The sequence below is a fragment of the Hoplias malabaricus genome, unplaced genomic scaffold (genome assembly GCF_029633855.1).
Source record: "Hoplias malabaricus isolate fHopMal1 unplaced genomic scaffold, fHopMal1.hap1 scaffold_97, whole genome shotgun sequence".
Lineage (NCBI taxonomy): Eukaryota > Metazoa > Chordata > Actinopteri > Characiformes > Erythrinidae > Hoplias > Hoplias malabaricus.
Genome location: NW_027100821.1, coordinates 142602 through 156069, shown reverse-complemented (window position 1 = coordinate 156069; position 13468 = coordinate 142602). Strand labels below are relative to the sequence as shown.

General features: G+C 46.9%; 1 protein-coding gene across 1 annotated transcript; it reads left to right on the top strand.

Moving 5' to 3' along the window:
* Window positions 1–70: 70 nt before the first annotated feature.
* Window positions 71–8600, top strand: LOC136681724 (uncharacterized). The gene is made up of 3 exons (XM_066658701.1): window positions 71–2603; window positions 8291–8370; window positions 8522–8600. Exons 1-2 carry the CDS (start codon window positions 560–562, stop codon window positions 8308–8310), a joined length of 2064 nt encoding a protein of 687 aa, XP_066514798.1. The 5' UTR covers window positions 71–559; the 3' UTR covers window positions 8311–8370; window positions 8522–8600.
* Window positions 8601–13468: the final 4868 nt, after the last annotated feature.

The following is a 13468-nucleotide window of genomic DNA, read 5'->3' as shown; positions in this document are numbered from 1 at the left end:
AATCAATTCATACTTTAACAATAAACATACATTGGTCATTATTTGATCATTTAAATTTGGCAAGAAAGCAATAAAAGATCTTATATACAGCAGATCATAGCTAATCTACCAGAGCACAGCAAAACAGAGGAGGACAACATCTGAAACAGAGGAAAGAAAAGAAGTGATAAGAAGAGGAAAATCAAACCTGCTGGAAAACATAAGAAAGAAAACAGCTACAGGGACATTTCAGGAAAATTACTAAAAGAAAACTGGGATCCAAACAGGAAAGACACAGGGACTGGATTCACTAAAGCAGCAGACAGCAGACAGCTCCATTCCCTCCTCCACATCAAGGGTAAGAAGAACCTGTCGTAGTTAAATACCGTGGAGCAGTTTTATTACTGCACTTTAACTGGTTTAAACAAGAGAAATGATAAACAAAACCAATATTTCACTGTAAATCCTGCTAAAGTTGATCAGAGCTGCTGCCTCAGTGACAGTGACAGTTAGTGCAGCCCCTCCCCCGACCGACAGCTAGGCTTCTGGCATTTTTCAAAAAACGATACATTGTGCGAGAATGGCTGGAGCAGCAGCAGAAGCCCCGCCCCCAGCCCCAACCCAAGCCCCGCCCCGAGACCACCACCCAGCCCTGCAGTTCCACTTCCCCACAGACACACTCTCTGAGAGCAGCAAACAGCAGCACAAGCTAAAAACACAAAGAGAAAACCCAGAAATCTTATTTAAAGACTGTAGCTTAATTAAAGGGAAAACCTTTACCACCAACCTGCTGTTCCACACCCAACACACAGACGTGTGGCACACAGCTATCTGTCAACACTATAAACACGTGACCAAACGGGGAATCTGTAAGGGCCGTCAGATTTATATCTTTGAGGACAGTGAGAAAGAACCAGACGGCAAACTCCTAACAGTCAACTTATATCTGAACGGCACGGTCATGATACAAGGAAGCGAAGCTGCGCTCACACAGTTTGAAGAGACCTTCCCCTCACTCAAATCACAGTGTGAAACTGAGAAAACAGCAGATCACAGCCTGACGGTCCCATCCGAAACACACAGTACACAGCCCCTCCACAGCCACACCACCGCTGTAGAAGACCACAGCCCCTCCACAGTCCCCACAGCCAGCACTGAGCCTGTCCTAAACCCACACCTCCACACCACCGTAACTCAGCTCAGAGACAGTGTCTCTCTGTTAGAGGTAGAGCTGATAGGACTGAAGGAGCACATACAAACCCACAGCTCCTCCAGTTTAGACTCCAGAGCCCTCAGAGACCAGCTCAGCCAGGGCCACCACCAGCTGCAGGTTACAGTGCAGGAGCTGAGGAGAGACATACACAGCCTGCTGGACGACAGAGAGGCTCTGAGGAAAGAGCTAGCGGAGTATAAGGACAGTGCTAAGAGGGAGTTAGAGGTTCTCCAACAGGAGCTGAAAAAAGAATTATCAGGGCTCAGGCAGGAACTACACCAGCGAGACACTGTCATACAATCCCTCACAGCCCAGCTGCAGTCCCAGTCACACCCCACAAACACTACCCAGACCGAACACATACAACCTACCCCTAACATCACAGAGACTGCCCCCAGCCCCACAAAGCCAGCCAACACCCAGACACCGCCCCCCACACAGAAAAACCACACTGAGACAGTCTCAGACACTGCCACAGCCCCCCACACTCAGGCCAAAACCCTCCTGCCAGAGAAAACCCCTTCTACCCCACCCCAAGACCCCAAACCCAGCAGATCAGGTGGATCACACAGAGACAGAGACGCTGATGTTGCTATCCTTATAGACTCAAATGGAAAGTTCTTAGAAGAAGAGAAACTCTTCCCAGACAGGAGCACATCAAAAATATGGTGTCCAAGAACGAGGGATGCTCACAGAATCCTATCTAACCACATCCTCGGCAACCCGTCCTGCATCCTCATCCACACGGGTACCAACGACCTGCGAGCCGAGCAGGAGAGAGTCGGTGGACTGGTCTGTGGAGTAGCACAGAGAGCAGCAGAGGCTTTTCCCAAAGCTAAGATCGTGATCTCCACACTCCTGCCCCGCAAGGACTTTCATCCAGCCACCATCCAGAGAGTCAACGCAGAGATCTCTAGAGGATGTGCCCTGATCCCCAACGTGCACCTGGCCCACCACCCCAGCATCACCCCCCACCACCTACATGATCACGTGCACGTAAATAGACAAACCATCAAAACGTTTGCTAAAAAGCTGAAGGACGTGGCACTGGGTCGACACATGAACACAGCTCATAACCCCACGTACAGAGGAGGAGAGCACCCAGCAACACAAAGCTTTTACACACCCACCAGGAGCCCACCGACACACACACTCCCCCGAAGACCACGGCCAGGACACCAGCTATACCACCGCAACCTGCCTCAGTCACCTCAGCACACCCCACCTGTCAGACCTGCACCTCAGCCTCCACCACCCAGAGCAAAGCGGCACCACCCAGAGGTTCCACCAGCTCCCCAGACCCAACCGGACAGAGGAGCTACAGAAACCCCACTGCCACAGAACCACAGCCCACAGCAGCAGCGCAGCTACGCCGATGCTCTCAGAGGAGCCCACTGCACTACAGACATGGGTGAGATCAGACAGTTACTGCAGTACATCTGCAACAGACTCGTATAAAGATGCACTTCAGATTAAAAAATAAATAAATAAATAAATAAATAAATTCAATTGAAATTAGATATTGTTTGTAATTGAGTTACAGTTATATGTTGAAAACTTGTAAACATTCTATATTACGCTATATATAATTGTACAAATTAATGTTATCTATTTTCTTAGTCTATCTCACTTTAATAGAAAAACAGAAAAAACAAAACAACAACACAAAAAATGTCATCACTTTCCATCTGTATGTGGAATATCCAAGGCCTGAAGTCTTCTGCCTTTGGCCTAAAAAGTTTAAACTGTGATTTCCAGAACTGTATAAAAAACCTGGACATCATCATCCTCCAGGAGACGTGGTGCAGGGCGGAGGTGGTCACTCACTGCCCCAAAGACTACAGAGAAGTCATAATACAGCCCCAGAAACTGAGCACAGTTCGGCAGGGTAGATGCTCAGGGGGAATAATAGTCTGGTACAAATCTAGTCTTCATCAGTATATAGACATTCTAAAAACAGGGAACAATTACATTTGGCTTAAAATCAGAAAGACTTTAACCTGCTCACAGAGGGACATTTTCCTCTGTGCCATTTACATCCCCCCCTCAGAGTCCCCCTACTACTCAGAAGACGTGTTTTCTGAGTTAGAGAAAGAGACGTGCCGTTTCCAGGCCCAGGGAAATGTGCTCCTCTGTGGGGACCTGAACGCGAGAACAGGGACACAACCTGACCTCATACACACACACAACGACCACTTCATTACAAAGAAAATGCCCTTTACTAACAACAATGTCCTTTATCCCCACAGAAACAATCACGACCTCATTATAAACAGAAACGGAAAAGCCCTCCTGCAGCTCTGTCAGAGCCTGGGTCTGTATATTGTGAACGGTAGGACACGAGGGGACTCTTTAGGACGATACACATTTTGTTCACCTCTTGGTAGCAGTACAGTAGATTACATGATCACAGATTTAGACCCTTTCTCTCTCAGTGCGTTCACCGTCAAACCACTAACCCCTCTGTCTGACCACAGCCAAATCACTGTGTTCATTAAACGGACAGAGACTAACAGCACTGCACACACACGGCCCAGTGAGCTGTACACCATCCGGAGACCTTACAGATGGGCCCCAAACAGCACCCAAGAGTTCCAGAAAGCAATCGGGCACCAGGAAATTCAAACACTTTTAGACAACTTTCTGGACGCCACCTACACTCACAGTAACGAAGGCGTCAATCTGGCCGTAAATAATCTAAATACAATCTTTAAAAAAACATCAGAAAAAGCTCAACTGAAAACTAGGAAAACATTAAACAATAAACTCAAAAAGGAAGACAACTGGTTTGACCAGGAATGCCAAAATACACGAAAAGAACTAAGAAAATTATCAAATCAGAAACACCGTGATCCAAGCAACACCAACATACGCCTTCTTTACTGTGAGACACTGAAACTATATAAACGTACACTCAGAACCAAAAAGGCACAGTACACTCACAAACAACTGACACTAATCGAGGAGTCCATCAAAACAAACCAGTTCTGGGAAAAGTGGAACAACCTCAACAAAAAGCACCGTGAAGAATTGGCGATAAACGACGGTGAAATCTGGACCAAACACTTCCAAACACTGTTCAAAAACACAGAGACAGTCTCAAATCCACAACAGAACCATATCAAAAGCACACTCAAAGAACTCGAATTGGTAATTAAAGATAATCAAAACCCTTTAGACTTCTCCATTACTGAGCAGGAACTCAAAGACAAAATTAACAAACTAAAACCAAAGAAAGCCAGCGGAGCCGACGGAGTCCTGAACGAAATGATTAAAAGTTCAAGTCCTAAACTCCAGCTGGCGATTCTGAAGCTGTTTAACCTGGTTCTGAGTGTAGGTCACTTCCCTGAGATCTGGAGCCGTGGACTGATAACACCCATCTTTAAATCTGGAGATAAATTCGACCCCAATAACTACCGAGGCATCTGTGTGAACAGTGACCTGGGGAAGTTACTGTGTAGTGTTTTAAACTCCAGATTATTACACTTCCTTATGAAGCACAGTGTCTTGAGTAAGAGTCAGATTGGATTTTTACCAAATCACCGCACGTCTGATCACATTTACACCCTACACGCCCTGATTGATAAATATATTGTCCAAAATAAATCCAAAATATTCGCATGTTTCATTGACTTTAAAAAGGCATTTGATTCCATTTGGCACCAAGGACTATTTTATAAACTTTTACAAAGTGGTGTAGGGGGTAAAGCCTATGATCTGATTAAATCAATGTATACATCAAACAAATGCGGTATAAAAATTGGCCACAAACAAACAAACTCCTTCTCTCAGGAGCGCGGAGTGAGACAGGGCTGCTGCTTAAGCCCAACACTATTTAACATTTATATAAATTTATATAAACGAATTGGCCACGATTCTGGAGCGTTCTGCAGCGCCCGGTCTCACTCTGCACGACTCAGAGATTAAACTCCTGCTCTACGCAGACGACCTGGTTCTGCTGTCCCCCACAGAACAGGGTCTACAGCAGAACCTGGACCTGCTGGAGCAGTACTGTCAGAACTGGGCCCTGACGGTCAACCTGAAAAAGACAAACACGGTGATATTTCAGAAGAGATCCAGATCTCAGGGAAACACACACATGTTTAGACTGGGTACACACACGATACAACACTCCAATAATTATAATTATTTAGGAATTAAACTCACTTCATCTGGAAGTTTTAACTTGGCGGTGAATGAACTGAGAGGAAAAGCACGCAGAGCTTTCTACGCCATAAAACAACACATTCCTGTAGAAATCCCAATTAGAATTTGGCTTAAAATATTTGAATCTGTGATTGAACCCATCGCTCTTTACGGCAGTGAAGTGTGGGGTCCGCTCACAAACCAAGACTTCAGCAAATGGGACAAACACCCGATTGAGACCCTGCATGCAGAGTTCTGTAAAAGTATTCTAAAGGTGCACAGGAGCACCACGAACAACGCATGCAGGGCAGAATTAGGCCAATATCCATTGATTCTAAAAATACAACAAAGGGCGATCAAATTCTGGACACATTTACAGCACAGCGACCCCACTCGTACCTTTACAAAGCTCTGCAGCACCAAGAGGTCAACAACCACCACAGTCCCCTCACTCAACTGGTCCTGAGCTACAGTTCTACACTAACACACACTAACACACTCCTAACACACACTAACACCCCACACGCTCAGGACCAGTACACACCAATCAGAACAAACCAAATTAAAACGCATCTACAGCAGAACTACATCCACTACTGGGAGACGCAGTGCAGATCCCAGAGTAAACTGCAGTGTTATTCGGCCCTGACCCGTCAGTACAGAGCGGCAGATCACCTGACCACGCTGACTGACCCCAAACTGAGATCCACCCTCACCAAATACAGACTCAGTGCCCACGGCCTGGCCATAGAGACGGGCAGACACAGGAAGACCTGGCTGCCCAGAGAGCGGAGAGTGTGTCAGCACTGCCCTCTGAACAGACCCGAGACAGAGCTGCACTTCCTCACTGAGTGCACTAAATACCACCAGATCAGAGCAGAGTTCTTCACCAAAATCTCCCTCAGAATCCCAGCCTTTACACACCTCCCCGACTCTGAGAAACTGCCCCTCCTTCTCGGGGAGAATAAAGAGTGCTGCACCCTGGCAGCGCAGTACGTCCACGCCTGCAATGCTCTGAGGGACAGTGAGTGACCCCACACACTCTATCAGATTTACTGTTCATTACTGTGGGTATTAATGTGTATGTTTTTATTAGTATCTGGTTCTTACCCGTTACGTTTACAGTGTCTTTACTTTAAATGTTCTTATGTTCCAGTGACATTGAACATAGCTTTGGCAAAACAAGTGTCAATATTTGTCATGCCAATAAATCACATTTGAATTGAATTGAATTGAATTGAGAGAGAGACAGAGAGAGAGAGAGAGAGAGAGAGAGAGATACAGAGAGAGAGAGAGAGAGAGAGACAGAGAGATACAGAAGAGAGAGGGAGAGAGAGAGAGATAAAGAGAGAGACAGAGAGATACAGAGAGAGAGAAGGAGAGAGAGAGACAGAGAGATACAGAGAGAGAGAGAGAGACATACAGAAAGAGTGAGAGAGAGAGAGAGAGAGAGAGAGACACAGAGAGAGAAAGAGAGTGAGAGAGAGAGAGAGAGAGAGAGACATACAGAAAGAGAGTGAGAGAGAGAGAGAGAGATACAGAGAGAGAGAAAGAGAGTGAGAGAGAGAGAGAGACACAGAGAGAGAGAGAGACATACAGAAAGAGAGTGAGAGAGAGAGAGATACAGAGAGAGAAAGAGAGTGAGAGAGAGAGAGACCCTGAGAGTGACCTGAGGCTGTTTCTCACATACGGACGTCCTCCAACATGTCACTGATATCGTCTGGATGTTATGGCCTTGATGTTGTCTGTGTGCTGCGTGTTGAACCTGTTCTTCCTGAGAGTGAGTGAGCCTCGTTTTTACAGCTGTGAAGAAAATAATAATAATAATAAAAAAGGAAAAACAATCATTAGTTGGAATTAAACAGTGATTAAGACGAAGAGATCTGTGATGTAACACACTGTAATAAAATGACTGTTAATTCATTATGAAACATTAAAGATAACCTCCCCCAGGTCTGTGATGGAGCTGTGAGAGTTAGAACTCCAACAGAACTTCATCACAGACTAGTCTCCAGATCTTCAGCAGGGGGTGGGTGGTCTTATATGTGTACTGATTGAAGGTGAATCTGATTGGCTGATAGGCTGTGTCAGTCATTAGTGTGTGTTACTGGTGATGTGTTAAGGCACTGTGGCTCTGTCCAGACCGTGTTCCTGAGTTGTACCCAGTGACTGTAGGTTTACGACACACTGACCATGATCAGGCTGAAGCAGTTACAGAAACGAATGACTGAATGAATGAATGAATGATGTAGAATATTATTTAGGGAACCGTGATGTATTTTGTCATTTATAAAAAACACTTACATCACAGACACACCACAATTATTATTATTACTGCATTTATTAATACACACCCTCTGTCTCTCTCTCTCTCTCTCTCCCCCCTCTCCGTGTCTCTCTCTCCCCCCTCTCCGTGTCTCTCTCTCTCTCTCTCTCTCTCTCCCTGTTGGTCTCTTTCTCTCTCTCTCTGTTTCTCTCTCTCGCTGTCTCTCTCTCTTTCTCCCTCTCTCTCTCTGTCTCTCTCTCTCCCTGTCTCTCTCCTCTCCCCTCTCTCTCCCTGTTGGTCTCTTTCTCTCTCTCGCTGTCTCTCTCTCTCTCCCTCTCTCTCTTTCTCTCTCGCTGTCTCTCTCTCTTTCTCTCTCTCTCTTGCTGTCTCTCTCTCTTTCTCCCTCTCTCCCTGTTGGTCTCTTTCTCTCTCTCGCTGTCTCTCTCTCTTTCTCTCTCTCTCTTGCTGTCTCTCTCTCTTTCTCCCTCTCTCGCTGTCTCTCTCTCTCCCTGTTGGTCTCTTTCTCACTCTCTCTCGCTGTCTCTCTCTTTCTACCTCTCTCTCCCTGTCGGTCTCTTTCTCTCTCTCTCTTTCTCCCTCTCTCTCTCTCTCTCTCCCTGTCGGTCTCTTTCTCTCTCTCTCTCTGTATCTCTGTCTCTCTCTCTCTCTCTCTCTCTCTCTCGTAGGATGCAGATGCTGTGTGTAATCTAGTTCTGTCTCTGGTCTATTACTTCTGTAACCTCATGCCTCTGTCCAGAGGATCCAGGTAATAACCTTAAGAAAGTTTTCTTTTCTACAGAACACACTTTAACGGTACGTCACAGTGACATCATAGGCTTCGGTCCCTTCACTGATCAGTGGGGGACTTACACTGAATGTACTGGTCATATTTATATAAATGTGTGTGTGTGGCGCAGTATCGTGGCCTACTCCGTGGTGATGGGAGCCCTGATGGCGAGTGGTAAGGAGGTGGTCGGGAGGATCCCGTCTGGAAAGGTAAAGCCTCTGTTCTCCAGGGTCAGTGCGAGAGCGTCAGTGTCTTCCTGTGTCAGTGTAAATGAATGAACGAGGTTTGTGTTGCAGCTGATGGACTTTGAGGCCATGACCACCCCCAGCCCTGAGCGCTTCAGTAAAACCACGAGAAACTGGATCAACTTAAAGAGGTGAGACCTCAGCTTCGGGCGTTAAGTATGTATCTTACTTCTCTGTTGAGCATGTCGAGGGGCACTGTCCGATGTGATGGAGCTTCGCATGTCTCAGAGGAACCACGTTCTCCACGTTCTCCTCGCTCTCCCGGTGAGTGGGTGGGGGTGTGGCTGGGGGCGGAGCTAGCTGTCAGAACAGAGACTGGGCAGACGACTGGGAGACAATGTCCTTAAACTATATCGTCATTCCATGTTCTTCCCCTCGTTCCCACTCTTTCTCTCCAGCTTGCCGAGTTGGTACCAGAACCTTCCGTCTGTGGCGGAGACGTTCCAGTTCTCCAGAACCATGTTCGAGGTCCTGAACACTGACTCCTCCTCGTACTGTCCCAAGAAGTCCTGAAGAAGCCTGTGATCGTCCCAATAAAAGCTGCTCGTTCCCTGCTCGCCCTCTCTGTTTCTCTCTCTGTCTCTCTCTCTCTCTCTCTCTCTCTGTTTCTCTCTCTCACTCACTGTTTCTCTATCTCACTGTTTTCTCCCTCTCTCTCACTGTTTTCTCTCTCCCTCTGTCTGTCTTGCTCTCTCACTATTTCTCCCTCTCTGTCTCTCTCTCTCTCACTGTTTCTCTCTCTCTGGGTTTTCTCTCTCTCTGTTTCTCTCTCACTGTTTCTCCCTCTCTCTCTCTCTGTTTCTCTCTCTCTCTCTCTCTCTCTGTTTCTCCCTCTCTCTCTCTGTTTCTCCCTCTCTCTATATCTGTTTCTCTCTCATTGTTTTCTCTCTCTCTGTCTCTCTCTCTCTGTGTCTGTTTCTCTCTGTCTCTTTCTCACTCTCTCTCTTTGTCTCTGTCTCTCTCTCTCTCTCTCTTTCTCACTCTGTTTCTCTCTCTGTCTCTTTCTGTCTCTCTCTCTCTCTCTCTCACTCTGTTTCTCTCTCTGTCTCTGTCTCTTTCTCTCTCTGTCTCTCTTTGTCTCTTTCTCACTCTCTCTCTGTTTCTCTCTCTCTCTCCCTCCCTCTCCCTCTCTCTCTCTCTGTCTTCCATTTAAAGACCTCATACGGAGTACAGATGGTAAAGACAGAGAATGTATATTCCATTAAGTCTTAAACAGTGTTTAGTTTGTGAGGGATACATTTGTGTCATTTTGCCTCCCGCTAAATCCTTGTGTTTATGGGAAATATACAAAAACAAAGCACACTTAAACCCTTCAGAAATCCCTTTTAGACTCCTATATATTTAACACTGATGATAACACTGTAGGCCACGGCCCATCAGACTCTGGGACACCTTCATAAGCCCTTAAAGGCACAGACCCACAGCGGCGCTCATGAACCGAGGCTAATTCCAGGTCGTTTCAGGCTCCTGTTGTCGAACCACCTCAGTGACACCTCCCACCTGTTGGAATGAGCCTTGGTTTATGGAGCGTGTCACTCGTCATAAAGGGCTTGTGTTTCCTTATCAACAGTAGCCTACAGTAAACCGTCACCACGCTGTGGACAATCACGGTGTAATCTGTGAGTTCAGAGAGTTGTGTTGTTCACTGACGGCCAAATCACAGCTGAACTGACCCTCGCGCTCTGGACACTGCTCCTTCGTCCTGCTGCACACTCGAGTAACACCGCCCTGAGGAGAAGACCGTGCTGCGATGTAAAGAACAATATAAAACATGCAGAAAAATCCAAATAAATACAGAAATATGCAACGTGTTGATTCTAGAGGAAAGAGTGACTGCCTCCGTGTTTCTGAGAGGGACAGTGCAGTCGGGCAGCACCTGGTCTCTGTGCTTTGGGAAGTGTTGTAGTCCACACCTGCTCCGAGTGTTTGTTTCTGATCGTTTTACCTCTGTGTTTGAAGTTGGAGAGAAGCTACGTCCTCCGTTTTCCAGCTTTAGTTTCTGTCTCTCTCTGCTGAACTTGAAGGAAGTGTTGGGTGAAGTGCAACTCCTCCACGGTGTTTTATTTTGAAAACCCCCCTTCGATCGGATCGAGTTGAAGCTTTTAAAGTGAAGTCAGGTTTGTGCTGGTATTTAATACAGATTTAAAGAGCGGGGGTTTTGATCGTACGACTCGAGGAGGACATTGCCGTCCTTAAAAACTTGAAAATGGTTGTGAGAACAAGGGGAACTTGAGAGTCAATAAAGTCATGAGATTAAAAGAATCGAGTCACTGATTCTGTTATTGCACTGGTCCAGTGTCCTTTAACTCATCAGTGTTTTCCTTTAACAGAAAGAGCCCTCACAACTGAAACAGACGTGTGTTTAGAGTTAATGCTGATCTACAGTAATGTGTCACTGGTCTGATTTTACACTCGAACAGTAGCAGGGTTTAAACTGGACAGAGGACAGTGAGGTGTGTGCAGGGCTATGATTCTGGCCTTAGCTCCTGAAACGTGTCGTTCATAAATATCTCATACATTACACATTACAAGAGTCACACTGTTTACAGCATTGACATCAATCAGATACTGATCTGTGCCTGAGAAAGTCAAAAAGGTTTGAATATTCTCTGTACACAATTGAGACTCTGCATTTTACCTATTCATGGTTGTGAAAACACACACACACACACACACACACACACACTCCACAATATTTTTTTCATTCATTCATTTTCATCCATTGTCTGTAACCCTTATCCAGTTCAGGGTCACGGTGGGTCCAGAGCCTACCTGGAATCATTGGGCGCAAGGCGGGAATACACCCTGGAGGGGGCACCAGTCCTTCACAGGGCAACACACACACATTCACTCACACACTCACACCTACGGACACTTTTGAGTCGCCAATCCACCTACCAACGTGTGTTTTTGGACTGTGGGAGGAAACGAAGAACACACCACACTCCTCACAGACAGTCACCCGGAGGAAACCCACGCAGACACAGAGAGAACACACCACACTCCTCACAGACAGTCACCCGGAGGAAACCCACACAGACACAGGGAGAACACACCACACTCCTCACAGACAGTCACCCAGAGGAAACCCACGCAGACACAGAGAGAACACACCACACTCCTCACAGACAGTCACCTGGAGGAAACCCACGCAGACACAGAGAGAACACACCACACTCCTCACAGACAGTCACCCGGAGGAAACCCACGCAGACACAGAGAGAACACACCACACTCCTCACAGACAGTCACCCGGAGGAAACCCACGCAGACACAGGGAGAACACACCACCCTCCTCACAGACAGTCACCCGGAGGAAACCCACACAGACACAGGGAGAACACACCACACTCCTCACAGACAGTCACCCGGAGGAAACCCACGCTGACACAGGGAGAACACACCACACTCCTCACAGACAGTCACCTGGAGGAAACCCACGCAGACACAGAGAGAACACACCACACTCCTCACAGACAGTCACCCGGAAGAAACCCACGCAGACACAGGGAGAACACACCACCCTCCTCACAGACAGTCACCCGGAGGAAACCCACGCAGACACAGGGAGAACACACCACACTCCTCACAGACAGTCACCCGGAGGAAACCCACGCAGACACAGGGAGAACACACCACCCTCCTCACAGACAGTCACCCGGAGGAAACCCACGCAGACACAGGGAGAACACACCACACTCCTCACAGACAGTCACCCGGAGGAAACCCACGCTGACACAGGGAGAACACACCACACTCCTCACAGACAGTCACCCGGATCGGGATTCGAACTCAACCTCCAGGTCCCAGGAGCTGTGTGACTGCGACACCTACCTGCTGCTCCACCGTGCCGCCCCAGTTGACTTCATATTTTTCTTTTATTTACAAAGTTTTAAACAGTGTGCGATACTTTATTATTAACGAATCAAAAGAAACATCATAAAACTCATATTTGTCAACATCGTAGCTATGGATATCGAACGGTATCGTATCGTACAGTGCGGTGCTGAGTTGCAGTTCCTGGCTGTGGCCGCTGGGGGCGCGCTGAAGCCGTTGGCGCTCTCTAACGGTCGAGGACAGTGTTGATCTAAATGTCTTTTTCTTTTAAACCGCGCCGAAATAAAGAACGAAAATGTCCAGGTTTGAGGACGAAAAGACGCGGATTGAAGCTGATTTACAGCGAAAAACTCGTCTGAAGGTGAGTCAAAGTGCGAAGCTTTCTGAGGAGATTTCCGTTACAGCGTTAGCAGGTGTATTTTACATAGAGAGGTCTTTAGAGTACATTCAAGTGTGGAAACGACATAATAAAGCACGGAAATTGCATATATAACAGTATTTAAACTATTCCCACGCTTTAATGAACCATTTCCCGTGTTGTATGTGTTGTATACAGAGTATTCGTCGAGGGGGGGGGGGGGTTCTCGCCCCTCTCTGCCGTTGTATTCTTAGCTGAACCTGTGTGTGCTTTTAGGTCCATTACACCTTTATTTGCTACAGAACACATGGGAATTTCTTTTTTAATTCATCCGAGAGCTTACATTTACGTTTCGGCATAGCTGCTCGAGATGAGGGTGGGTTCATGAGCTTTGCCTGAGGTAAACAATGACTACAGACGTGCAGACTGACCAATTAAATGTTTACAGAGAAGGTTATCGACCAATAACGGTAGCTCTACAGTCAGACCGTCCAATCAGAAGATTTTAGGCTACTTCACCACGCCCCCTTCTCACTCAAGCGAACCAATCGGAGTAGGGGAGGGCGGGACTAGTTCGTGAACGAAACTTCTCGAAGTTCTATGTAAGCTCTAGAAAAACAAAATGCCGGACGTTTGT

Excerpts from the sequence above, each read along its gene's own strand:
- LOC136681724 (XM_066658701.1), top strand. The coding sequence starts at position 560 with ATGGCTGGAGCAGCAGCAGAAGCCCCGCCCCCAGCCCCAACCCAAGCC. Across the intron at positions 2,604-8,290 it reads CCACTGCACTACAGACATGG|GATGCAGATGCTGTGTGTAA; the intron begins GTGAGATCAGAC and ends TCTCTCTCGTAG.